This window comes from Colletotrichum fructicola (assembly GCF_000319635.2).
Source record: "Colletotrichum fructicola Nara gc5 chromosome Unknown KSG_Nara_v1_contig01, whole genome shotgun sequence".
NCBI classification, from domain to species: Eukaryota; Fungi; Ascomycota; class Sordariomycetes; order Glomerellales; family Glomerellaceae; genus Colletotrichum; species Colletotrichum fructicola.
The window spans coordinates 5,368,122-5,395,390 of NW_027094051.1; the positions used below are offsets into that span (position 1 = coordinate 5,368,122).

Below are 27,269 nucleotides of genomic sequence, written 5' to 3' on the forward strand. Positions count from 1 at the left end.
AACAACGACACCGCCCAGCCGCCTTTCCTCGTTGCTCTTTCCTCCTGCCCCGCCCAAAAATAGCCAGACTCCCCCAATTCCCAAGATTGGAATCAACCAAGACACAAGCAGACAAGGTCGACGAGGCTAGCACCAGTCTGGCGATGCCTTCAATCTTCGCATTTCCCTCCATGGGCATGGGCTGGACCGCCCGCGAAGCCAACGAAGCCAACGACAGCGGCCCCAGCAGCCTGACACAGCTGGGATGCGATCAAGCCTGGAGAGTCCCGCACGCCGTCTGTCGTCCGTCATGGGGCCCGCGCCAGACGTCACTTGACACCCGGGCGTCTCCCGATGGCTTTGCGGCGGCGGATAGGGGGAGAAAATAGAAGCGCAATCTTACTTGAAGTGCCGTCGGAGCAACTGACGAGACTTGCTGTGATTGGCCAGTCAGTCACCTACCACCTCACCAAAGTCCCTTACCTTACCTACTGCAGAATATTAAGGCAACAGCTACGGATAATGTCTCTCTGGTCGCTGCTCTCTAAAGTGACGAGGGCGTCAGCTATCACGCCAAGGGGGGGAAATAGAAAGAAATAAACAACTACCTAGCTACTCAAGGCATGGCATGGGCATGCACTGCACGGAGCAGCGTAAGCAGACCGACTCCACTGTGTATTTGTCTTGACTTGAATTGGATTGATTGAATCGTTTGCCTGCAAGCCACAAGCGAGAGCAAAGTGCCAGCTTCTCATGCATCCATGGAAAGAGCTCCTGCCCTGGACATGCCGCAGCCTCACGCCTGCCTCTCGGTCTGAAGTGGGAGACAACTCCCGCCAGTCGGCTCTTCCCATTGGTCGCCGCCCCAGCAAAGAGATGCGGCGGAGAAGCATTTTCCGATCCAAGCCTCCCATTTGCTGGCCCTCCACACCCGCCCCTCCCTCCTGCCCTTCACCGGTGCCGGTGCCAGAGACTTGGACTTGACAACTGCTGCGAATATCCGCCAACAACATCGTCTCCCCCGATATGAGATGTGATAGACCGACGCAGCAAACATGATGCACATGCGGCCAGAATCTACTCCTCCTCCTGCTCCTGGTCCCGGTCCCGGTCCCGGCCCTGGACAACTACCCACGACAACTACTATGTACACTCTCGACGCCGCCGCCACGCACAGGCATGTACGAATACCTACCAAGAACGAGATGCTCGCTCGCACTCCTATGTACTTGCACCTTGACCCTGACCTTGCCAAACCCTCGCCCCGCCCTGGCCTGGACTCGACCCTAACTGTTACTGCTATCCTGTCGTCTTGTCCAGCTTGCTTGACAGACGGGCGAGTCTCCGCTACACAAACACACATACCTCACGCACGCGCGTGCACACCACGCACATCCTTCCCTCCAGCCATCGTCAACCGGTCAATCGCGGCTGGCTTCCGGTTCACCGCACAGAACTGACCGACTGTTCAGTGCCGTTTCGAATATGAGCCAGCCCGAGTTCTCAAGCTTTCTAGCCCCCGCTCAAGGCTGTTTCTCTCAATCTCTCCACCCTTGTTCCCTGGTCTCCACGAAAGAAAAGGCAAAGGGCATTCGAAGGAGCATCTTCTTCCCACCTCGCCGTCGTTGTCGTCGTTGAGGAAAGGAATAGATCGGCCGGTCAGATATTCTGTAAAACCTGTCCAGAGATTGGACGCCACGGGCTGCGCGTTGACACACACAAGGGCCGATAATGATTAGGATCTGGGGACCGAGCCCCGAGTCGAGAAGACGTCCATGGATCTTCTACGACGTCTCAGGGGAAGGCCAATCTAACTGCTAAACCTCATACTGCCTATCATACTCCCCGGACACCGCCTTGGATCTTCAAGTTCCTGTCATCTTGCTGGAACACTTCGACCAATCTTCCAGAGCCTCAGCCACCGAGCGATCCCGGCACCCGTCTTCGTCACGGCGGAGTACCAATCATCAATCCGTCAATCAATCACATCCACCAGCCGCAGGCACAAGCGCACTGCACAATGCCCTCCCGCTGCCCTGTGCGCCCGAGCACATGCCCACCTGCAGAACGGACAGGACGATCATGTCAATCGAGTCGTCGTCCTGGCAGACTGACGGCCCCAAATTGCTTGCCTGTGTGTCCGCATCCCGGCCGCTTCTCCAGCCTATGTGGCCCTGCTGCTGCGGTCAAGTTGAGCAAACTGCATAAGCCGTCACTGATGTCTCTATGGACCACGTCCGAATCCCCTCAGCCTGCTCGCCTCGCCGACGCAGCGGCCCTCGCGGCAGCTGCATTTTGAATCGCATCGCGCGCCACTGCAGACGCCAACAGCAGCATGCGCGATCACAACCGCCTGTCGTTCAGAAATCGATCTTGCTTCCCGTCCGACGCTGCATATTGTTCCGACCCAAGTCACCGCCGTCGACTTGCATGTCACCACCGTTGTCTCCCGTCTACGACGCCCGCCTGGGTTCTGTCTCTCGGGCGGCATCTTCCACCTCCGCTCGTCAAAGCCCCAATGGTCAAATAGGGGAGCTCGAGCTGCTGTGGAGGCTGCCTTGTCATACCAACACGGTCCAGCTCCGTCAGTGTCCTGGATCTCCACCAGCGACAGGGGATATCGCGCTCGACGATGCAACCCTAAAAATACCTTGTGCCACAAGAGAGAGGCTCCGAACTGCTTCCGGGAGTTCTTCACATTAGTCGTCTTCCACCGGCTCTAGAGCATCCTCCGAAGCTTCAGGTTGCTGTCAGGAACGTTCATCCAGAAACCTTAATCAACAGCGACAACATGGCTTGATTGATTGTTGTTGTTTATCTTCCACCAAGTCGACAGAAATAGAAGCTCCGTCAACTAGTCCGGCCGAACAGACACAAACATCGCGTGGGAGCGTCTGTTCGCCTGAACGCCTCATGTTTCAGAAGACTTGATCGACTGGCTGCAGCCTCCCTTCATCTGTTTGCATTGTATCTCAGATGCTGCGTATCGTTATGTCGGCGGATGGCGCACAATATTGTGCTCGCCGAGCGTTTTCACCGACCGTTTTCGAAAATACGTGCTGACTGGCATCTATCTGCTGAGCGGCATGTCCGGCCTACATTGCAAAAGGGCGACGACAGGATCGTTGCAGTGGGGATTCGAACTCCAGGTTATTGCGCACCAACACATGGCATCGTACGTTTGACAGCTCCACGCAGCTCCACGAAGTATGGAAAAAAAGAAATGGGACTCGTTTTCTCGATGAATGCCAGGCCTGTCCAGTCTGCCAGATCGCTGGGTGGCCCACCCATCCGCATGTGCAGGGATCACATTCGCAAAAATCACCCAACTAAGCAAAGATTACCCGTCATGAGGGTTCCCATTCAAATGGATCTCCATTGTGAAGACCAGGGCAGGCAGGGGCGCGACTTCCCATTGATGAGACGGCAGAGCCCGCCAACTGGGGTCCTTCAAGGGTTCCTTGGGTTCCACCGACCCAGTTATCTTGCTGCTCCACGTTTCGATTCGACTCGGATCCGGCTCCGTCCTTCACTACCGAAACACCCCGAACCGGTGAACCGTTCCAAGGTCAGGTGATGGGACGCCTCAACACGAGCCCAGTTGTGGTATGCGAATGATTGGAAAACATCAGTCTTCATACGAAAAGCTGTGCGACTTGCCGCAGGCACTGCTGAAGCGTGGGGGGACAGCCGCGAAGCCGCATCCAGCAGGAGAGAATTTCTGCCACCAATGCCTTGTCAAACTCCAGGATTCTTGACCTGGTGGGTTGGCTGACAATTCCGGGGATTTGGTCCTTTACTGCGTAAAAAGGCCGGGGACCGTATCCAGCACCCTGAACATCCAAGGGGAAGAGAGCCGCGCCAGTTAATCACGGCCAGATTATCCGTATCGATCGTGCAGTCGCAATCTTCCCATCGCCTTTCAAAATGTGGGTGAGCCGCACTCCGCCGACCTGGCACCTCATGTTACGGCCATGATGACCCGCCCACTCAAATTGAGTTGAGTGTCCGGGCCGGTACTTTTGCCTCGATGGGTTTTCGAGGAACCTAGACCCGTTGCTTGCGATGGCGAAGGCGCAAGCAAAAGGTCATACGAAGACGTATGTCTGTGGTACCCAGGCCACCTGGATTTCCCAGGGCACGGAGGTGTCATGGGTCCCCGATGCACTCTCCATTTCAGCCCGCCCGGGCTTCAAAAACCAATTCAACGGGTTTTCACATCAACGATTCCTCAAACGGACAGACCATTGTGCAACCGTAAGGTGTGCAACAGCGTGTCACCAGCACTCGTGTTATAGCCTGTTACCGGGCCTCATTCTCCCCGATGACACAGGAGCATGCGCTTACTCCTCAGTCCAGGCCCAGGAAACTCTCAGCACACAGCCAACGAGATACCTGGCACGACAGAATCACCTATGCACCCCTATCCAAGCTGTTAGGCATGTCTTTTGTGTTCAACGGAGAATGCCACCGTCCAGAGAATCTGCATCTTGGCCATGCTAGGTTCCGTATCTTTGGACCACAAAGCTGGGTCCATCAACGATTGAATCATTGAACGGCCAACGCCTCGTCCTCCAATTCCCAAAGCTGACAAGTCCGCAGGTAATCTCTTTGAAGGGCATGATCAAGGTACCTCGCTCACCCTGGGGTTCGGCGAGCAAGACCGATAGAATTGCTTTTTACAGGTCCTTTTCTAGCGGCGTGCCGCAAGATGCAGCGCATTCTGGCATGATCAATGATCAACAGAGTTTGCTTTCTCATATGCAGGCCTTGGCCGACGTCCCACAGGACATGCAGGTCGATGATAGTCGGGCCTCCATGACGGGTCGTCGACTCACCACAACGCGCAATGTCACTCCTCCAACTGGGGGTTCTGGTTGTGATCCAGGTCTTGTCTACTGCATAACTCATCACCACATCATCAAGCTCGGACAGGTCGGAGACTCGGAAACGCCTTTTCTAATCTGACGGTTCGTCAACTTGACTCGTCATTGGTGGATGCATCCTTCGAGAACAACCCAATCTCGGTGGTTGGAAGATCTGACAAGCCCTGGCCCGACGTTATACACAGACGACACCAATGCACCAGCCAGCCGGGACTCGCCGCACGCCAGGTTATCACCGGGGCCGTGACAGGTGCTCTCAAAAGGCATCCAGACACGTCGTACGAGCTGCAATCACCCAAATGAGCCCTATGCCATATTCGACTCCCTACATGCAATCAAGACAAATCATCTTGTCCGACCATCCCATAGCTCTGGGAATTCAGTGGATACTTTACGACCACGGCCGTCGCTCGCGAGGTACAAGTGACGGCGGTGACAATGGTTTCCCCTTCTGGAGCTCCAGATCGGATCTTAAGGCGGCAGTGGTGACCCTTGTCACGGCCCTGTGTATCGCGTCGCGCAAGCTGCTCCCTATTAAGTAACACAGCCGGTTGGGACGGCCGTGCTGGATACAGTACCGCCCTGGCCCGTCTGGGTCCTGAAAGTGACACAGACATATCAGATGGAGATCAAGAGGTCCACCGACCGGTAGTTCCATTCAGAACAGTTCTCGTGTAATCGGGAACGGCAATGTCGAGTTGTCAGCAACGTCAGTCGTTGCAGCCGCCTTCGCTCCGCATGTCAATTGCAAACCTTCAGAGTGACAGCAACGGTCAGCATTAGCGTCGCAGGGTAATATTGTTCCTGGGCTAAGATTGAAGCCTAAAGGACCGCACGCTCTTCAGCCGGTAACATCGGGCGCGTGTCCACAGGGGGAAAGAAAGGAGCAGCAGACTTTGTTCACAGCCTGCGACTCCAATCTTGCCATCACCACCTTCCACATCCCTCACACCCACAGGGGCAGAAGCGTGTTTTGCTTGACTTCATCGTCCGTCGTCGGTAATGTTGACCGACTGCAATCATGGACGAAATCTTGGGTTTTGACAAAGATCGACCGCAGGGCTGCAGACTACACAGAAGGGAGGCGAGGTCCAGGCCCAGATCCAAGCGCACGACGCAGAGTCAGGAGAATCGTGCAAAGATAATTGGAAAGCCACCTATATTAACACTCCACTGCAGGCTGCTCTGAGGACACTTTGACGAGATATCTCGGCTCATTATGAAGTCATTCTTTGACGGCAAATCTCGCTGGCCGGCGAAGGCTCCATTCTTCAACCCCCCAGCCGATGGGAGTCACATCGATTTCCTACTCCCCCACCGCCCACCAAAATTGCAAAGGGGATCTGTCAAGTTTGACAGCCGCAAGGGGACGACAGATCCAACGCTGATGGATCGGACAAGGTCGGTTCGAGTGGAGTGGCAAAGTGGCTAGGAGGTTTAACATCCAAACATACCCTCTGCCGACACCATGTTCCCCGTCTCCTCCAAGGATTAGCCAGGAAGAGGGGAGCAGCGGTCATCACTCTGGACGCAAGACTGGCGTGACTGACAAGGATTCGTGGGGAGTCAAAAGAGGGCTCTGCCTCTTGGTATTCCCGGCCCCTGAGGCCGAAGTCAGGGGCCCGTCAGAATCTCACCCACTCGCAACTTGTCAAGCCGCCCCCGCGGACAATGACCGCAGGCAAAACTGGGCTCGCGGCAGACCTGGTCCCGGAAGCCGTGCTCAATTGCCAATCTTCTGGCGTTGCTTCCGGACATCTGAAACGGAACAGGCAGGTCCGACCGGTGCCCAAATGCTGCTTGTTCTCCACTCGTTTGCCTTGATCTGATCCCGGCCAACCGACGTTTGGCTGCCAATCGGGCCCCTGGGGGAGCCCTTGGAGACGGAGAGCAGGCCCAGCAGGGCCAACCATCACGACAAGAGTTCACTTCACCCTCCTTTTCTCTCGAGGCTTCCCGCTTCCTCACTCTCCGCCCCCCGGTGCCAGAACCCAGCCTTAATGTGGTCCAAGCGTCCTGTCAAAATCGTAAAAAAAACTTCAATTGAACGGGGGTGGTGTCAGGGGGGATCCTAGCACCTGTCACGATTTCTGGCGAGCGAATCGCATCCCGTTCTCGCATTCAGTCCAGAATGCGAAATCCCAACGACAGCACAGCGGCGGGCCTTGACTCCGTCATAACCTTCGACGACGTCTCATCAAAGGCACAACTCCAAAGCCAAAAAGACATCAAAACATGGGACCGGACCAAGCGCAACGCTTACGCACGGTAAAAAAACGACATGTGTCTCTCGACTGCAGAAACCTTTGACAGCCCCTCAAACGGGATCTGCAGTGTTTCTTCAACCTCGAGTTAGCGGTTTTCTGATTTGCCTCTCGTACAGATTCTCGTTATGATGTTATGTCGTGCATATTCATGACCCGCTGTCAAACCACCGTCTGTCGATGTTCGGGTCCTCTCGCCTTCATCATCCGCCCGCCGACAGGGATGAAGCCTCATACTTTCTTTTTCCTTCACTCTCACAAAATGGGACGGTTTGTACAGGATCTCGCTGCTCATCCTGTCCCATCGGACCCCTCACACGCACACGCCCACTCCCCTCCTTTGAATTTGGCAGAAAAGGGGGGGCCAACTTGTCACATCCGTCAGCCAGTCGCAACTTGTAGATTTTTCTGGCAGGACCGTTGAGGCTGCGGGCTGCGGACTGCGCCACCCTTTGACTTGTCTCGAAAAGAAACATCAGTCCGGCCCCCAGGGCCCGGATGTTCGCTGAAGTGCTTTCTCTTCTGGACGACACTTGCGAGTCTTGAGGTGAAGCTTGTCACAGACAACCGACCAAACCCAACACGCCGGCCACACTCATAACTCTCGCGTGCGCTGTCAACAACGGACGTTTTTGACACCCGGTCAGAGCAATTTGTCATTGATCATCTTGTCCCAAGGCCTCGTCTGCCCGCACACGGGATTGGTTAGTCGGGCTCTGACAGCTCGGCAGGAACATTGGACTTTGGGCTTGCATTCACCACACAGATGCTGTCTTCCAAGCGTTTTCTGCCCCGGACGTTCGTCCATGCCATGCGCTCTTCCCGCAAGAAGGCTGAGCAGACAGGACCCGTAGACACTAGACACCACACACACATACACATCAGACCAGGCACTCGAGACACGACAGCTGGCTGCCGTGCCTGGCGAACTTTAGACTGAAGAGAGACTGAGCCGTGACTAACACTAAACGTTGTTGCCCCTTGGTGTACATACTACTGCTTTCACCTGGGATGCAAAAACCTGCCAGATGAGCGAGGGGCCCGAGCAAGTCGCGTTGTGCTGTGCTGTAGTAGCCTCATTACCGCACCTAGCCCTATATCTGGCCTACCACGTATCCGTGATATAAACAAAACGGCACTTGGGAAAACGCGGCACGGCGGATCACCACAGATGAATTGGATCGATACTGTAACTGCCGCAAGCTACTAATCAATCTAGCCCCCAATTTTTCTGCCCTCCCCCCTTTTTTTTTTTCTTCGGACTTGCCCTCCTACTTCCTTGGACGGGAACGCAATGAATTGGCGGAGAATTTCCTCGAAGAGAAGGGAAGTACCTTGCGGCCGTCGAGAAAAGGGAAAATCGGTCCAGCTAGTTACAAGTGACTTTCCGCCCGTCGTAGGTAGACTTCTCCGTGTACTGCATAGTATTGTGTGTCTGGTTCTGTTGCCAGATTCTCTCAAATCCCGAGCGAAGAACGGATGACGTGATACCCGAGCATCCGGGAACAAGGAACAAAACCCAAGCTGCGAAAACAGAAGAAGGCAAAAACAACAGAAAATCCAAAACGTCCCAAAAGGGATGCGATTTCGCCAGTGATTTGACATTCCGTCGAGACGAACGGGCTACTCCAAGTGGATGTGATGTCTGTGTGTGTGTTGTGTGTGTGTGCGCGCCCGTCCGCCACCCCCGTGTCTTCGGGATGTTTCTGTCTGGGGGCCGTTGTCAGGCGGAAAGAAGCATCTCTCGCGCACACGGGACGCGCGCGGGCGGCCGGTGGAAGGGATCCCCCCTCCATCGCATTCTGCCTCTCCCAGGCGCAACTCTCATAGGGTGGTGGGAGGGTATCTCCCTGTCACGCAAGGGGAAGGAGCGAAGGAGGACGTGCGGACGGTGATGTATGTACTCGAGTATTTTCTCTTTGGGCGGGAAAAGGCTTCGTCAAGCAGGCTTTTTCGCTGTTGATGGCTATATTTCCAAACAAATATGCTACTCCCGCCTATCAGACGAAAGGGAAGAGGAAGGGTAGAACCCTACATACAACCTCAAGTGGGAAAAAGAGAAGACGAAGACGAAGATGCCAAGGTATAGGGCGTATATGATTGTCCCGATATTTTGTCCCGATGCAGTCCCTGTCCGACTCCGAACACCCATCATCATCATCATCATCGCCAACGAAAGATGACACGCCAACCTTACCCGGCCTGTACCCGAACTGTTGCGAACACCCGTCCACACCATCCATACCCCCAACCAAACCGTCCAGCCTTTGCCCTTGTGTGTGTGTATACTTGCTGCCTCCCTGATCCCAAACCGAATGAACATGGTTACAGTCCTTTCAAATAGTGAAGAGACCAGACAACCCCTCCTAATGGAATGAAGGACCAACTGAGATGAACCTCACGACGCCGCCCGCTCTAAACTCATGCTCGCCGCAGAACCTTATTTAGGAAACCGCCCCGGCCCCTTTTGGGCGTTTCATCCCCCGTGACGACTGATTGTCGTTGCTGCTGCTGCTGGTGATGGTGGTCCTTTGTCGTCCCGTCTTTTCCTCCGAGGCCCGGATCGCTCGCTAGTTGCGCATCTCCCCTGTTGATCTTCACGTACGAATCGTCCGAAGGCGCCCCAGCCGCCGCCGCCGCTGCTGCCCCTGAGTCGAAGTAGCAGCCCTCGGCGGCGAGCTTCGACAGTCCCGGTGAAGTGTCGTTGGTTGGAGGTGTCGTATACAGGGCAGTAGTAGCTGTGGGTGTCGCGGCAGAAGTAGCTATAGACGAGGCTTGGGCGGGTATCCCCTGCCGGATGTGAGAGAGGCCTCTGTCGAGGTACTCGACGAGCGTTGCCTTTGTGTCAAAACTAAACGTTGTGCCACAGTCCTTGTCGCCACCCGCTCTGTCACTTCGCGTGGCAGGTGAGCCTGATCCATCATCGGGCTGGACAGGTGCAGCGGTAGGGGCGGCAGCTGGCGTCACGGGTGCGGAGGAGGCGACGGCGGTAGGGACGCCGCTGCTGCCATGGACGACGTCCAGGGCTTTGCGGTAGAGGTCCGGGACGCGACGCCGGAACTCGGCTTCGAGGTCTCGTTCATGCTCTTCCATGGCTCGCGCGCGGTCAGAGCTGGCTGTAGGGTTTGACGCCGAGGATGAGGGGTTCACCCGTCCCTCCTCGCTGTCGATCTGAGTCAGCAGGTCATTGTATTGTAGCCGTCTCGCCGCGTCATCATCTTCTGACAGCGTGTCTGTTGTTTGTTTATGGGCGTCCCGGCGGAGTGCTAATTCCGTGCGGGCTGCCCTGGCTTCGTTGGTCATCTTGGAACTCTCGATGGAGTTGCTATACGAGACCGAAAATTCCTTGTAGTGGCCCTTGAGCACGAAACATCGGCCCGGCCAGCCCCAGCTCTTGAACTTTGTAAAGAGCACGTCGGCGACGGGACACTCCCATACGGAGTCGACGGCGCGGGCGTAGACAACCAAGCAGTGTGCCGATCTCCACTCTCCAAACTTCCGTCCGCTATCATGGTCGGCGAAGGCACGCTCAATCATGTCAAAGGGGGCATCTTGAATGAATCTCGGGGGCGCGCGGAGGTTGATTGCACCGCGTATGTGAGACCTCTCGAATTCAGTCGGAGATCGGAGGTCAACCAAGAGGATCCTACTGGGGGGGAGGATATCAATTATTTTGTTGAGATGATGAGGTAGAATCATCTGGGCTCCTTGAGACGCCACGGGGGCTAGATCATCAATCTTGAGATTCTGGAATTGATGAGAGACGATGTCTCGTTCCCGTCGATGATGGAACCAAGCCTGAAAGGTCAGCATATGTTCCTACACAACACACCGTAGAGTACCCACCTCGACATGCCACAGCTCAACGCCTAAGTTGGAAGCAACAAAGTTCTTTTGATCGTCATTTGGCAAAGGTTCCTGATCGTAGTATTGTTGAAGCAGCGTCTCAATATGCTGCGAGAACTTGGGTGGTTCGGGGATATCCTGGAACACAGTCCTCCGTGAACTCCTCTGTTGGTTTGGAATCATTATTCTCGATGTGATCTCGGCAGATGTCTGAGAGGACGACGAAAGCTGCCGCTGAAGACTGGCCAGGGATGCCGAGGAAGGTCCAGCTCTCAACAGCCCAGCAGGACCGCTCGTCGGCGATGACGACGGCGAGATAGCTTCGGTGGACACCTGTTGCCTTGTGCCTATGTTCCGCCTAGAGGCTCGCCCCTCTCCGAGTGAATATGAACGCATGTCAGCCAGTTGCTGGCCAATCATGCTGCCATGGTCTGTCGGGGCATAAGTGTAGGTGGTGTCCGAGAAAAACGTCTTCATTGACGCCGAGTCGGGCTGTGTCCTGTCGAGCGTTGCACGAGAGACTCCCACAGACACTTCGGCCTCTGCCTTGTCTTTCTGACCTCCCTGTAGCATCATGTTGTTTGACCTGATGAAGGCTATGAAGGAAGTCGCATGGTCCTCCGGCAACAGGTCCCAGACCATTACCGGCATCGACAGCAAAAGCAATGTAGAATGGCTTTTGAACACCCCTTGAACCTTAACGTACTTTGCCATTGCTGGGAAATTCGAGAGCCACTGTTCCCAGGCATTGAGATCCAGCTGTTGGTTATCCTCCAAAGCGAGGGAAATCATGACATGGGGCGTGTCCTCGTTTGGGTCTTCGGATACCGGCGCCCCGGGCCCTCGACCACCTGTCAACTGATCCGGGTTATCGCTTCCGTTAGCGGTCGTGTCCTGAGGAGGTGAGGGTGGTCGAGCGTCCGGGGGGACAATCCGTGACATCTCGATACTGGGTGCTTTGTGATTTGTGGTCATCATGAAGTGGACTGGCGTTGACCTTGCCTCAAAGAGCTTGCCGTTGATAGTGATTGGCCTAGGATGTTTAAGACGAGCAAGAACCTCGGCATGCAGCATAGCGGCAGAAAAGGTGCGTAGCCTCCATTCCTGCAGTACTTCGATGAGGGCGTTGGTGAAGGAGTAGCGACCCGGATCCGGGGCAATGGCGTCCCAGCTCGAGGCTGAGATGGTCTCGGTGATACTGTTGCCGTTGGGAAATGTAGCACTCGCAGCTCCAGCGCAGCAGTCAAGAAGGATGAGAACGTCAGAGGCAGAACGTTCTAGTAGAGTTTGAATAGCTGACCACTGCAACCACGGAGAGTCGGGATTTCGTGTTCTAACTCAGGTTAGAACCATCTACTACAAGACTTCACGTCACTTACGCGCACCAGGTGCTTTGCCTGGACTCGTCTATCCTTGCGTGGCCGCCGTAGTACACCAAGAAAAGCGTATCTTGGGCCTCGTGGTCTTTTATCAGCTTGCCGACTTGCATCATGAGCTCAAGATGTGAGTTTTCGGAAGGAATGGCGAAGATGTCCGTGTTAAAGGCGTAGTCCTCGCGGAGGCAACGCTCCAAGTCCTCCAGCTCGGGCAGCACGAAGAGGTCATCGGAGCCCCAATGAAGCAACAAGGCCTGGACCTTTTTATATCTCTGTGATGATCTTCCCCTATTTGGGAATGCTCGGTTTGCAGACTAGGTGGACATCAGGAAAAGGCTTTGCCAAGAGGTTTCACGGCGACTTACATCCTCCAAGGTCTGCACGAAGCTATCGAGATGTTTGACATGGTAGCTCACGCGACTTGTGTCGTGGGTGGCGGTCCGGGGTGCATCGCCGGAGCTGGATCCATACTGGCCATCACCAGCTTGTGAGTGTACTCTTCGCGACTGGTGAGTCGTGACTCTAGCACCTACAGTCGAGTCTGCACCACTGCTCACGCTGTTTCCATCGTACGGCCGGCGAGACCGGATGGTCACGTACGGCTGGTGGTCGCCCATGTTTGGCTGTGTCCCCTAGTGTTCGGTCGCAGTCCTTCTCCGTCTCCCCCTCTTCAAAGATTGGATGTAAGCGTCCGCAAATGCTGGAATAAAGAGCGCGGGGTGTATTCGCTACTCGAGGTTGGTGGTTTGCATGGCAATTGTGAAAAGTGGTGTTCGCTATGAAGGCCGAAGGAGCCCAAAGGTCTTCATTTTCAATACGGACGTCTGATGCATTGTCGGTGAGGATCGACAGATACCCCTCGGTCTCGAAAGAAGAGGGTGGACGTCGCCGACGGTGTTTTCTGACTAGGCCTGGTTGTCTTCGGTCGGCATCTGGCGGGCTGAGGTGCATCCCACTTCGCGCCAGCGTCGGTAGCCAAAGTGGTTTAGCGCCTCCCAGACGCCGGTGACCTAATGAGGTCGATTGGCAGGGGTCGGTGCACCGTTGGTGCCGCTTTCTGCCACGTGCGCAGAGGTACTTGTGTGGCGCTGTGTGGCCAGGGAGGGAGCTTGGGCGCGTCGCGGCACTGGATGACCAGTGACATGTCGTTTGTACAGAGTTCAGCCACAAAACCCACTGGAGCTCAACCTGAGTCGCCCCCAATCTACTCCGTACGTTGTTGTGCACTCACCTCACTCTTTCGGTACCGAGGGAAGGTGTCCTCAGCAACGGGTCCGACGTCGATGCGGGTCCATCTGCGAGCTGCTCACACTCATACACGTTCTTGCCCTTCACATCACCGAGAGCCCACATGACGGTGCTACCTTGAATCTAATCTGATCCAGTCGTCGTCGGAAGGACTTTTGTCAACACCACCTACCAGGATTTCTGCTTGGGGCACAGTCTATCAACATGCGTCAACGAATCACCTTCATCCACAAGCCCGGAAACGGAGTCCCCTTCGAAGCTCTCGAGGTTAGCGATGCCGGCGTCAAAGGCCCGGAGATTGAGGCCGTTCGCGAGGACAGAGTCTCACTAGCTCTGGAGGAGCTTCCAGCCGAGCTCTCTCAGCTTCTGAGCGAGAGCCATGAGCTCCATATCCGATGGGTCACTCCTGAGACCTACGAGACTGTCACTCCCTTGAACTCAAGGGTGTCACCGGGCTTTCATCTGTTTTATACCCCCAAAAAGGAGGGGCAATGGGATGCGTGGGTATTTTTGTCATGTCATGAAAAGCTTTATACTAACGTGATCTCAGAGTCAAACTCTGTGAAGCTCTCGGCGATGCATTTGGGGCCAGCGGATGCCCTTCGTCAGAGGTACGTGATTGAATACGACTTGAGTATTGTTTCTTCTAAAATTCAAACAGTCATTCACGAGTCTCCCGAATGACAGATTCTCTCACTCCGCAGCTCTCCAATACTACGAGCCGCTGGACAACCTCACAAAGTTCATTCATTACACATCCGAGACGCTATGCCCAGCGTCAAACACGGCCTGCAAGTCCCGCGCCGAGGATCTCAAGACGGCGGCGTCCCTCGATATTTCATACGATACCATCTCGCACGCCCTCAAAGTCACGGCACAATGGCCGTACACTACCCATAAGATCGACGTCGCCTCAACACCAAAGCACAGGACCGAGGTCGGCGTCCTCACCACTGACTCCTCCGCAAAGCCGGAGCCTCACGAGATCGGTATGACCGGCGGCCTGACCGTCCTCGGCGAACACACGAAGCCCTCGCCCGTTCTGTTCAACGTGCCCGCACGCCACCGCCGCCATGACGAAGTGGCCGCCGGCTCTTCCTTCTCCGCCAAGTTCCTCGAGCCGACAGGCCTGCACCCCGCGCTACAGCTTACAGTCAGCTCTGCCCGGCCTCCCGTCGACGACGCTTACTGCGCCATCCACGCGCACTTCACACTCCCCAAGACCATCTTTGCGGACCGTTACCAGCTCGCAGACGACCTGTTCCTCCAATCCAAGAACCTCACCGCCTTGCGCTACTCCAGCTCGCCCGTCGACCTCGAGGCGCCAGCCTACGCGACCAAGCCGTGGGGCTCGGGCGTTCTCCTCGAGCTCGCGCCCCCAACCGCGCAAGAACAGGACACCGAATGGACGGCCGAGATCCCGCTGCACCTGCGCTACCTCAAGCCAGCCGACGGCGGCTACACGGATCTCGAAGTCCCCCACCCAGCCGTGTTCTGGGCTTGCTCCTCGGAGGAAGGCACCAAGTTCCCCAGTAGCCCATTTGAGCGCGTCAACCTGGGCTACGACGCGCTTTTCGGACCGCGAACCGTCTTCTGGCACGTAGAGCCGGTCGGCGCTGCGGAGGGCGCCGGCGGCGCCGGCGGTAGTCGGCTTACGAGCTCCGTGCGCGTGCCGGTTTTGGAGGCCGGACAGGCGGGGTGGGTGCGGATGGGGACCGCGGGCGCGGTGATGCTGGGCTTCGCATGGGTTCTGTGGAGGCTCGTTGCCGCGCATTTCCGGACCGGATACGGCAAGGGTGCTGCTGCCAAGGCGGAGGAGAAGAAGACGCAGTAGCTTAAGCTGTTTTCCCGGTTTTTATCAAGTTTTCCTTGCAGGATTTCCTTGGAATATCAACGTCGCATGATTGCTTAATTAAAATGACGATCCACCGAAGAAACATGTTCCGAGCTACAGTGTTGCGCCGGATCGGCACGGTAAGGTGACAGGACGGATGTGGCGGAGCCGACCACTGACGCGGCGCAGCGGGACTTTATAGTGCCTACCTTGGGTATGATGTAGTAACAGCAGCTAGACCTGCTGGAGCTATGTAAGCGCCAACGTCAATCTCAAAAGTGAGCCGGTCTTTTTTTTCATTCACATATAGGGGCCTATCTGTTCGATGAAGCTGTCTCGTCGCCGGGTTCCGCCGTCGATGCAGCAGACATGCTCACGTACATTGTCGCCCTCGTGGCGTTCGTCGTCTTCTTCTCCGACCCGCTTCTCCGGATGCTGTCCCCGTCCGGAAGTCGTCGCGTCGTCCGCACGCCGCGGCCGCCAATGAATGAGTCGCTGCTCGCAATCGAGCACCCCAACGCCACGGTACTATCGTGTCCACCAGACACCTACACGGTGCACATATTTTCAAAGGAACCTTTGGTGTTGTACATTGAAGGGTTCGTCAGTCCGGACGAGAGGGCGCATCTTTTGGATGTTAGGTGAGACTCCATCCCTTGATTCACTCGCTTCACACATCGTCCCATGGCAAGTTTCATGATGAAGTGTGAAATTGATTCTTGAGCTGTACAGGAGGCTAACGTTCAAACAAGTCAATCTCTGTTTGAGCCATCAACCATCACCCACGATGGTGCCGGCGTGCAGCGCGACACATCGATCAGAGAGTCCGAGGTGGCCATGATCCCACGCACCGACGGGGTCAGGTGCATCGAAGCCCGGGCCCGGTCGCTGCAGGGCTGGAGAGAGGAGCTGTGGATCGAGAGGCTGAGGACGCAGCGGTACGTCGAGGGAGGCCACTACTCGTACCACTTCGACTGGAGCTCGAACCGCGGGGGATGGGGGCGGGTGAGCAGCATGATGGTCTGGGTCGATGCGCGCGGCGACGAGGAGGGCGAAGAGCTGGTCGGGGGCGGCACCGAGTTCCCGCTGTTGAGCATCCCAGGGCAGAAGGAGCGATGGTGTCGCTTCGTGGACTGCGAGAAGCGTGGAAAGACGGCGGCGGCGGCTGAGTCTGAGACGGGGGCCAATGCTGGCGGCGATGAAGACAAGGGGGTCGTGTTCAAGCCTGTCCCGGGGAATGCGGTATACTGGGAGAATTTCCGCGCTGACGGGAGCGGAGCGGGTTACGAGGAGACGTGGCATGCCGGTCTGCCTGTCGAGAAGGGCATCAAGGTTGGCCTTAACATTTGGAGCACGGGAAGGATAGACTAAGCTGGCGGATCCGGCCGCGAGAAGCTGCAACGTAATTTTAGATGATGGTGTAAGAATCAGGCAACACAGACTTCGAAACCGAAAGGCTCTGCGTCACGGTCTTGACATGTTCAAAGATCTTATAAGCGGCCTGTTCCGGTGTCAACTCCGTGACGTCCAGTTCGAGCTCCAGATCCCCTCCAAAGCGAAACATCTGCTCTTCCTGCCTGATATCCTTCAGGATGTTGACATCTGTTAGCTTCCCGTTTGCAGCTCCACCCCGACCGCTCCTCGTGACCCTCTTGATGTTCTCTTCCAACTGACACTCCAGGGCGATGGGAACGAAAGGCAGACCCCTCCTTCTGGCAGCGTCCTCATATTCTTGAGCAGCGGCGCTGCCAAAGGGACTCGAGCTCCGCGCGTCTGTGAATATGTACGTTGTGTTTTGATGTGAATCAGATGTGGCGATGGTGAGTAAGGTGTTACGGCGGTGGAAGGCTCTCATCAGGTTGTAGTCTGGATGGTCTCGGTCGATGCGGACGAGGTCGATGATGCGGTGGTTGTCCCAGACCTCGCTTCCTGGGAAAAGTTTTGATAGCTCTCTGGCTATCGTGAGCTTCCTGACGCCGGGGTAGCCGTTGATGTAAATGTATTGAGACATCGTGATGGGTGGAGTTGTCTGCCAGGATATAAGTGAGGACGGTCTTTTCGCGCAAATAGTTCACATTCACGTTGTAGTCGAGATATATTCAGATAATGCACAAAGATCTACCCGGATGGATTATTTTTCAAAATTTGACCCCTGACATGTTGCGAGTCACCGACTGTTTGTTTCTCCTGCGATCCGGGTACATGTTCCCCGCGGTGAGTCAACAGCCTGGGGCGGCTATGTTTTTCTCCCTTCAGCTTTCCGCAGCACGTACGAGCCGTCAGAGAAAGCCAAAGTTGCGTAGTTGAAAATAAAAACGCGTAGAAAAATATAACACGATGCAGTTAGAGATGACTTTTTTTTTTCTTTTCGAAACCGTCTATGCGATTATACACTTCCTATACTATGAATATTTCCAAAACTATGAGTATTAGTATGAGAAGAGAATGAAAACAATAGAGTTAACAAGAGTAAAAACCACGATATTAGAGTCAACAACAGCAGAAACGACACTAGAAATATCAGAAACATAGGCACTATACCACAGTCCAAGTAAGTGTCTTCAAATATTATGGCGCTTCGCTGACTTGACTAACTGGGTGATCGGACGGCAAATCTCACCACAAACCATGGACGTTACTATTGCACTCTTAAATTTCCTTCTTGCCGATGACCCGTAAGGTAACTCGCGACCATTTTGAGGCTTTCTATCACCAATCCGTACCCCAGCTCCTTCGTGCCGGCCTGCATCAGACTCCCCGTCGCGACTACCCACCCTATCACCAAAATCCCCACCATCACACCGAGACATCCACAATCCTTCGCCTGTTACCTCTCCAACATCACACTGCCTACCGCCAGGATACTCAGCCAGGCAGCTTTTTCATAGTCCAGATGGCAGCACACGGGATACGGTCATCCCACCAGTAGCCCTGAAACCCCCAATGCCTTCACACCGAGTCACAGAAATCTTCACACCCAATGCGACATGCGGTTCCGAAAACTTGGATTCACTAGCGTGTGATGTGTGCCGTGATTCCTCGCATCTTGATTTGGTCTTGATCATTTAATCCGGGATCCGAATCGGACGTTGTTCCAAAAACAAAAAAAAATGAGGCGGACGATCGCCGTGGTTGGTCCGGAGAAGCCTCACCCGATCAGCGCCGATGCGCGAGAGAAATGCGTTGGTCGCCTCGTCTTACTACGTCACCTCGTTAACGGATCCGTGGCCGGCCAATAGAACAACATGGATGCACGTCGACGATAACAATATTTCCACATGCGCATTGTTATTCTCATGCAGCAACATGTGGCTTTCGTGAAGAATACGAAGTTCGATGCTGAAATATTGATAAGTGATACGACAATCTACCTAACCCCCTCTTGAACCAACCCGCTTTGCAAACCAGACATGACTACCTATCCTACACATCGCGCACAAACACCGTCCTCGCCAACACCAAATGACATTTTGAGAAGTGAAGGTGATACCAGTCACAAGATGCTCTCCGTAGCCTTGCCTTATGCAACCTTGCCCATGCACCACGCCCTTTTTTTTGTAATCCGAACCAATGCAACAGACACCCTTGATAAACCCAATGCAAGGTAAGATTGTTGTAAACACAGATTCGAAGATAATTGGAGTCGATGTAGTGCCGGAGACTTGAAGCTTTGCATTCTCCCCCTCCTGCTGTTTTTCTCATTCTCGGCCAAGGTCCGTTTCCCAGGCGTGAAGTTACGACAGTGACGGGGCTTCAAGGGAGGATCCAGCCATACAACGTCGGAACGACCGGACATGCTTTCGCGGCCGCAAACAGCCCCTGATCACGCCACACCATTCATCACACCATGGGGACCTCCCCGAGTCAATGTTGACCGTGGTGGTGCGTTGATGGAGGAGGCGGGGGAGGTGGGACGATGCTGGCGTCGTGGTTGACTTCAATCTCGAACATGGGGATCTCGTCTGCCTTGAAGTACATGCTAAGGTCGTCGCCCGCAGAGGCAGAGATGGAGTACATGTCGTTGCCAAAGGCAACACGCCTCACCTTGGCACCGAGACCCCAAAGGCGTCCGGGTGTCATCTCCTGGGGAACAACGTTGTCAAAGGACTGCCAGTTGGCGCGGACGTGGGCGAGGGCCGTCCTCTGCATTGCGCGGTGGCTGGCCTGACAGTGCTCGACGATCTTCTTCTCTCCGTGGCCTGCCCACCCGATGACGAGGCGGACGGGCTTGCCGGGCACCGACGGAGGTGGGGGAGGCGCGGAAATGGAGACAGTCCCCGGGGGTGGGGGCGCCATGGAAGGGGGACGCATTCCTGGTGGGAACCTGCCTGGGGGCGGCAGGGGAGGTGGAGGCCCTTGGCCGGGAGCGCGAGGATAGACGCGCGTGGGGGGGCCTCTCCAGCCAGGAGGTGGAGGGGGAGGCGCCGAGCTGTTGATGGGAACTGCCGGGATATAGGATGGGCGTGCAACCGGGGGAGGCGGGCGCCTTCTCGGCAAGTCCTCTTCGGAGGAGCTATCTTCCTCAGAAGAGGAAACGTGCTTCTTGGACTTTTTCTTATCCTTGCGGCGGGAAGCCTTTGTCTTCTTGCGACGGGATGATGGGATCTCATCGTCTTCGCTCTCGGACGAGACAGCAGATAGAGAAATAACCTCATCCAGTGTCGAGGCTTCGCTGTCAGAGCTATCCGAGTCGTTCTTCGTGCCGCGAGGGAATCCGAAGCCATTCAGCTCAACAAACTGGAAGACTTCCTGAGCCGACTTGGTATGGAGTGTCTCGTAGGCGTCCTCGAGGTCGCGGCCTGTTGCTGAAAGAACCTCCTGGCGTTTGCCCTTGTGCACCTTCACTGCGTAGATGGTGTACGACTTGTTGGGATGGCGTGAGGTATAGATGTCGATGAAGGCACTGCGGCCGGATATCAGACGCAAGTTGTCTAAAGCAGTGTTGGCAGGTAAAATCTCGAAATTTCATTTAGCCGTGACGAAGACTTACCCATAATCTGCTCGCGCCAGGCGAGGCATAACGGGTTAGGTGCCATGGTCGTCGATTTGGGACAACGAGTTGGTGGTATTGCTTCGCGTATGTCGCTCAGAAACACTATCATATGCAAGGTGGAACCGAAAGCTGTATAGACCATGCAGGAGGAAGAGAACAAGAGGGTGTAGGTCACATCTTATACAAGCCTGCCGAAGATGCCTCCCCTTTCCATCCGTCCCATCTCAAAAGGCTGGCATGTTTTTCATAGCTGCGAACAGTAGTGGCCCATGATTCAGCCAGGGCGGATAGATGAGGCGGGCAGGTAGGTGTAGCCTGATGTGTGCAACGTTGGTCTAAGACAAGTGTGATGAATATCCTACCTTAACAGTGAGAGGCATTCCACTGTGGCCCAGTCGACGAGGAAGAAGCTGATGCGCTATGACCCATCTGGTCTTCGGCTTGGCCAATGTACGGACAACCTGCAGATAAACAGCCTGCAAGGGGAATGGGGACGAAAAAAGAAGGTATATCGCCCGGGGTTGGAAGGGCCTTGGGCTGTGACTGGACGGAAACGGGAGAGCACAATAGCTGGAGGGGGCTGAGAAGCAAGGCCAAGGCATCAGTCCAATCAGGCTCTACAGATACCCATGGTATCAGAAATTTTGCTGCGTGGTCATCCTTTCTTTTTGTTGGGTCTCCAGGGCTACTGTACCCTGCATATCTTGTCTTCACTATGTAGTTTTGAAATCTGAATGCGTGTGAGTGCGAGTATGGGCACCTGGAATTGCACTTTGCGGTCGACGCGGAGCCGCATATTTGCCGAAAGGATGACCAGCCGACCACGCTTTGGATCTGGCGTCAGTATAAAAACGGTCGTCCCAGATGTCTCTGCTGGCACGAGTAACGCTGGGCAAAATTCCACACGGCAGATCCTTTCGGCAGAGCCCGAACGCAGCCCAATCTCATCGTCGTGGCAGCTCGCGAGCCTCTCGTCCATTTTCGAAAACATCGGTTCCGTCCTCGTTTCCACGAAAACCCATTTTTCGTTTTCGGTAAATGCCGAGCAGCTGTCGTCATCTTCAGGCCGCACCGCCGTGACAGCCCTGTGGAGAGGATTGTCCGGATGCCTCGAGGCCCAAGTGAGACATCCCGCGCGTTGATGGTGGTGGTTACGCTCAGGTTGCGAGAGGGCAAGCGGCGTCATGACTTTTGGTACCAAAGCACTGAACTGAAGGGGAAAAAAGCCCGGCGTAACAAGAACTGAGGTAGTTGATTTTGTGACCATCTGATGTTTAGTCGGGGAAAGCTTGGTGCGAGGGTATGCCTGGTAAAGTATGGGCGATCCCGCCCTGCGACTTACAGACAGGGAAGTTGCTGCCGCTACAGCTACAAACGGCAGGGGAGGTCCGAGATGAAAGTGTCAAGAACTGACTGCGGTGCGCGTTTGGAAGACTAGAAGCGAGAAAGAAGCAAACTGCCAGACGTGCTTTGAAGGCACCGCTATGCACAACCTTTTTTTCCTCCCACGAGGACGACGGGGCCCGACCGCCACGTCTCAATCTCAATCAGTGGAACAATGCCCAAGGAAGCACTGCGTCGTTACGCTGCAGGTCGGAACTTGGTTGTGCCCTTCTACCCGTCCCGCACCGAGAGACATAGCAACGGCTGCGAATCCGGAACGACGCAACACAGTTGGGCATCAAAGTGGACGATTTTAGTGTTGGTGTGCACCCTAGCTGCAGAATGCAATATGCAGGCAAGACCGATGTCGATGTGATAGGTGAGATCAAACGAGGCGGGAGGCAAATTCGTTCAATTGGCCGACGCCTGCAGATAAGTCAGTCTAGAATCACACTGTCGATCTGACACCCGACGATCAACTCAGACATGATCCTTCCGTCAACTTCAACGACCACCAGCCAGGCTCAAGGCTACGGGCGTATCTAGCCAGCATCTCCTTGCGATTGACGATACTTAGCAACTGGGCGCCACAGCCTCGACGACAGTCGTTGCCCGAGTCAGTAGGTCTTCGCTTGGAATCGACTTTAAAGTCAGGTAACGGTGCTACTGAAACGAAAGCCCATGATGCTTCACCACATGGTTCGTCGCCCTGTGCGAAGTCAAAAACTGATGGCACCTGACCCTAGTTGCTTGCCCTGTGCTTCCTGGGGCTCAACCGCGATGTGACGAACTCATGTTGCTTTGAGCACACAACCTGAGACGATGTTTAACGTAACAAACGCATGGTATCCTGTCATCCTACCTATCTATCAACCCCGCGCTACCCCATTCTATGTCTGCAGACGCTCCAACCGCGAAGTGACAGCCTCGACTAAAGCCGTCTCACGCGACAGTAGACCCATGACCTGCTGAAGCTTGGCCTTACGGATCTCTGACGGGATCTTGAGCTCCGACGCCTTTGACGGCGACTCCTGGACATCAGTGCCGTCGGCTGGCTTCTGTACCCGCTCCACCTCGGCCACCAGTTCATCTCGTAACCGCTGCACGTCCTCGAAACGTTTCTTGAGCAATCTTTGTTGCTTGGCTCTCGGACTGTCCTCTGATGATCCCAGCACGCTGGCCTCCATGCTCTTGACTTCTTCCACAAACGCTCTTTCCTTGGCGCTGAGCTCTCGAGTTGCGGCCTTGCCGACATATTTTCGGACACTCTCGAGCCTCTCATTCAACCGCTTTTGGCGATCCTGCGCGTCTGTGATGCGCCGCTCGAATCTGGCTTCGTCGCTTTCACCCTCCCCATCCTTGTCGTTGCCCGCAATCTTATCAATCTTCTCCTTGACCTCGTTGGCCTTCTGAATCTGATCACGAAGTTCATCTTGCAGAGTGCTGCAGCGGCGGAAAATCTCCGCAACGGCAGTACCAAGGCGGTAGGTATCCTCGCCCAGGATGCGATGAGCGTCTGTGAGAATTTGCAGAGTCACTGGAGACAAACGAATCTCTTGGTTTACAATTGTCTTGTGACGTGAGCTTCGAAGCCTGTTGATGAGCTCTGGGAGGTCGGATTGCTGCTCAAAAGCATGAGACGGCTGGAAGGCTGGACGAGGCTCGTAGAAATCTAAAGGTTCCATCGTGACAGGCTTCTCTTCGTACGGCGTCTCATGGCGTATAGGGGTAAAATCGTCTTCGGGTGTCTCAAAAGTCAGAGCGACCGGTTCGTACGGGGTGGCTGACAAGAGAAAGTACCCGAGATCAGGGTCGCGTATGGCGGCACTCGCGGCGAGGGGCACAGTGACATCGTTCGAGGACTGAGTGTAGAGTCGGTCCCGAATAGAGTTCTGTCCGTTGACGAGAAGGCCGAGACGGAAGTCTGAGCCTGCCTCCGACTCGCCTGAAAGCTCACCCTCAAGACGAAAGATCCAAGGAGACAGAGAGAGGAAGGTAATGCCGGCATGCGAAGTGACAAACATTGAGTACCGAGACATGACATCCGACGAGAATGTCGGCCAGGAGTCCTCCACCTTCATCTCGGTTGGTGCCATGGTGTCGACGCATTGAAAAGTCAGCAGACTGGGCAAATCGGCCGCCGACAGGAGACGTCCGAGTCTCGACTTGTTGCGTGGTGGCAGCCATTGAGCCTCGATCCCTTCCAGGTCTAGGTAGACTCGGACCTGGCCAGTCTTGGATAGCAAGCAGACGACGGACAGTGAAAGACCCTCCTGGTCCCCATCGTCAAAATCCAAGTCCTCGTCTTCGCCCATCATGAGGTCCTCCGTGTCAACCTTTTTACCGATGACCATGATATCGGTCAACGAGCTGTCGTAAAAGTCTTCGCTGTCGGGATCGGCGATAAAGTCGAAAGGGCCTTGCAGCCGCGGCACAACACCGGGCCGGGAGGGGCGCGTATAGACTTCCACCGGCTGCTCGCCCGGTGCTGTGTCGATGACTTGCGGTTCCTGAGAGTCCAAGTCACCCATCCACTCGAGCTGTTGCTGGGCAAGGAGCTTGTCGATCTCCGAGACTGCTGGATCGTCTTCCAAAGCGGCCACCTTGGAGACAATGGACACAGACAGTGACGGAATCAGAGTTGGGGGCGGCGCCCACTTCTGGGGTAGGAGAGGGCAGAGAGCGTAGACATCACCCTCCCTCATGGCTACCCAAAGGGTCATGGGACTCCATCCTCCGGATCCACGGCCAGCAAAACAGGCCGATGCGACCTGCATCTCCAGAGAGTATTGCGAGAAGCTGGCATTCGTGGCCGCAGTGGACGCCGTGAAATCTTGATCAAGTGTTGTGCCATCGACGAGCTTCTTGAGGTCGATAGACAGAGTAGGAGAGTCGAAGGACCAGCGATCGGTCATGGACAGCTCCCAAACACGGACAATGGCATCGGTGGTGACTGTGACCAAGCAGGATCCCTTGACGCCAAGCGGGTGCCAGATCGCCGAGGCGACCGACGCGCGCGAGGTGACGTGGGTAGTAGGCCCAAGTGTCCATATCTTCGGTCGCAGGGGACTAGTATCTTCGGCGGTGAGGTGGGATGAGTCGGGAACCACGCAAATGTGAACGGTGTGTGTCGTCACGATGGCGAGGTAGTCGGAGTTCGGGGAGATGACGAGCTGCCGGATGTCATCGGCGACGGGCGTCTTGATGGTCTGTCACGAGATGTTAGAGATTGATTCCAACGTCTTGGTATCCATAACCTACGCGGAAACCCTGCGCGGTGGCGGCCTCCTCGGTCGAGGGGATCGCATCCTCGAATGTTTGCGTCGACTCCTCTCGCTTGACACGGCTGCCCATGCGACGATGGCCATACTTTGTTGACCACTTCTCCTTCAGGTACGCTAAATCGCCCCATCGCAGCTCCTTGCCTACCGCGACAAAAACTTCGGTGCCTCTTCGAGCAATTGTCCGCCTTGGTCCGACAGTCTTCTTCTTTTTGGGGTACGGCGAAGGCGCGCTCAGCGCCTTGGAGTCGGTTGACGGCGCAAACAAGCTGTGGCCGGGGCCATGGGACAGCCACGGAGCCGTGTAGCTCTTAACTTTGGGCATTGCGTGGCTGTTACCCTTTTGAATGTCGGAAATATGTGTCTGCAGCTGCGCGCGATTTCGTGGGCCTTTCAGGGTCGCTGTCGAATACTGAGGTCGTCGGCCGATTTTTTCCAGACGTCTTTGATGGCTGGTTGCTGAAATGTTCCAGGACAAAAATCCAGAGAAAGTCGCGGTTGCTGCAGCGAGACCCACTTTGAGCTCCGGGCTGACCCAGCACCTCTGTTCCGGAGCTGAGCCAATCACAGTTGCGCAAGCTTAAACTTACAACACGGCAATTCGCAGTGAAGTTGAGAACATCAGCCTGATGCTGCCTAACAAGAACGACGGACGATGTCTGAAGAGCAGAGCATTTCTGTAAGTTACTTGAAGAAATTGGTTCTTTACGAAGCCTTTTACGATGAGAAGTGAAAATGAGCCAGAGGCCCCGGAAGACTATAATATTCTTACTAAAAGTTCTAAATCTCTAATCGGAAAGTGTAACAATAAACAGTTCGAGGATGTTTCAAAAGAAGTTAAGTAACGACATGGCTATACTCAACTTACTTCACCTGTGGTTGAAATCGGGAAGTAGACCTTCGTGGTCACCCATGAGGTTGCATGCACGGACCACCAGATCCAGAGCACTCGAGGACTCTCGCGCAACTGGAGCCTGCCTCAGGTACCTCACCTCGTCAAGTACATTGATCTCAGAACCAATCTCAACCAGCAAAACTGTCGGCCAATCCTTCACATTGATCCGACCTGCGCAACACCAAACCAATTGCTATCTCCTACAACCCTACAAGCTGCAAATATGCGGTACGGCGTAAGAAACACAGTAGAGCGTCTCGATAGGCCGAGCGCATACTACCACAGCAGGGTACGCCTTCTCACTCTTCCCTTGCACCATCTCCTATGCTAACACCAGCGCTCTCTCCCCAGAACAAGCGCAGAAGGAACGACCACCGCGACGACGAGGACTCTAGGCCAGCCGAACCCGCCGAGGACCCCCTTGCCCACGCCACGACGCTCTACGTCGGCAACCTGTCCTTCTACACGACCGAGGAGCAGGTGTACGAGCTCTTCTCCAAGTGCGGCGAGATCAAGCGCCTCGTTATGGGCCTCGACCGCTTCAACAAGACCCCCTGCGGCTTCTGCTTCGTCGAGTACTACACCCACCAGGACGCCCTCGACTGCATGAAGTACATTGGCGGCACCAAGCTCGACGAGCGCGTCATCCGCACCGACCTCGACCCCGGCTTCGAGGAGGGCCGCCAGTACGGCCGCGGCAAGAGCGGCGGGCAGGTGCGCGACGAGTACCGCGAGGATTACGACGAGGGCAGAGGCGGACTTGGAAGGGCCATCCAGGACCGCGGTGGAGAATATGACGAGGGACGGTAAGACGTGGTGCTGACACGGCAAACTGTGGCGCGCATATCTCTGAGAGAGAGAGAAGGCAGAGAGGGAGGAAGAGAAGATTAGAGATAAGAAAAGCATTGGGTTTTTTTGACATACCATATAGGCGGGTAAATATGCTTTCACGGGAACAGGATTCGGGATTCGATACCCTCAATTTGACATCATTCGGGACATGATTGGAGTTTGTGCTCGTTCTGAGCACGTGTGATTCTACATGGCTTTTGCAGCATACGCGGTTGTTCTTGAACCCACATACATGCATAATTTACAACAAGCAGCGAGAGCTCACGTCTTCGCTGTTCCCCGCGACAGAGCGTTGGCAGCAGCCAAGTGTGTAAAGGACCATATGTAAAGGACCATACAAGCGCCCGCCTTCTCTGTCGACGATCCTCTCTATCCCTCCCTTGACGTCCTCTCCATTCAAACAAAACATTCGGCATTCGTCTTCGTCGTCGT

At 55.2% G+C, this 27,269-nt stretch overlaps 7 protein-coding genes across 7 annotated transcripts; 3 read left to right on the forward strand and 4 right to left on the reverse strand.

The window, feature by feature from the left end:
• Positions 1–9,550: 9,550 nt before the first annotated feature.
• Positions 9,551–12,968, reverse strand: CGGC5_v001509 (uncharacterized protein; the record flags this gene model as incomplete). The annotated part of the gene is made up of 5 exons (XM_032034578.1): positions 9,551–10,927; positions 10,976–12,308; positions 12,355–12,665; positions 12,717–12,821; positions 12,885–12,968. 5 exons carry the CDS (start codon positions 12,966–12,968, stop codon positions 9,551–9,553), a joined length of 3,210 nt encoding a protein of 1,069 aa, XP_031886297.1.
• Positions 12,969–13,803: 835 nt separating this feature from the next.
• pbn1 lies at positions 13,804–15,433 on the forward strand (the record flags this gene model as incomplete). Its single annotated transcript, XM_032034579.1, has 3 exons — positions 13,804–14,099; positions 14,150–14,210; positions 14,261–15,433. The coding sequence occupies 3 exons, from the start codon at positions 13,804–13,806 to the stop codon at positions 15,431–15,433; spliced, it is 1,530 nt and encodes a 509-aa protein (XP_031886296.1).
• A 104-nt stretch (positions 15,434–15,537) lies between these two features.
• Positions 15,538–16,804, forward strand: CGGC5_v001511 (uncharacterized protein; the record flags this gene model as incomplete). Its single annotated transcript, XM_032034580.1, has 4 exons — positions 15,538–15,573; positions 15,623–15,647; positions 15,744–16,074; positions 16,186–16,804. The coding sequence occupies 4 exons, from the start codon at positions 15,538–15,540 to the stop codon at positions 16,802–16,804; spliced, it is 1,011 nt and encodes a 336-aa protein (XP_031886299.1).
• Positions 16,805–16,841: 37 nt separating this feature from the next.
• Positions 16,842–17,444, reverse strand: CGGC5_v001512 (uncharacterized protein; the record flags this gene model as incomplete). Its single annotated transcript, XM_032034581.1, has 1 exon — positions 16,842–17,444. The coding sequence occupies one exon, from the start codon at positions 17,442–17,444 to the stop codon at positions 16,842–16,844; it is 603 nt and encodes a 200-aa protein (XP_031886298.1).
• Positions 17,445–19,297: 1,853 nt separating this feature from the next.
• On the reverse strand, positions 19,298–20,469 carry CGGC5_v001513 (uncharacterized protein; the record flags this gene model as incomplete). Its single annotated transcript, XM_032034582.1, has 2 exons — positions 19,298–20,364; positions 20,424–20,469. 2 exons carry the CDS (start codon positions 20,467–20,469, stop codon positions 19,298–19,300), a joined length of 1,113 nt encoding a protein of 370 aa, XP_031886301.1.
• A 2,230-nt stretch (positions 20,470–22,699) lies between these two features.
• NUP82 (Nucleoporin NUP82) lies at positions 22,700–25,415 on the reverse strand (the record flags this gene model as incomplete). Its single annotated transcript, XM_032034583.1, has 2 exons — positions 22,700–25,018; positions 25,071–25,415. The coding sequence occupies 2 exons, from the start codon at positions 25,413–25,415 to the stop codon at positions 22,700–22,702; spliced, it is 2,664 nt and encodes an 887-aa protein (XP_031886300.1).
• A 793-nt stretch (positions 25,416–26,208) lies between these two features.
• Positions 26,209–26,795, forward strand: Cbp20 (Nuclear cap-binding protein subunit 2; the record flags this gene model as incomplete). Its single annotated transcript, XM_032034584.1, has 2 exons — positions 26,209–26,274; positions 26,337–26,795. The coding sequence occupies 2 exons, from the start codon at positions 26,209–26,211 to the stop codon at positions 26,793–26,795; spliced, it is 525 nt and encodes a 174-aa protein (XP_031886303.1).
• Between the last annotated feature and the right edge of the window lie 474 nt (positions 26,796–27,269).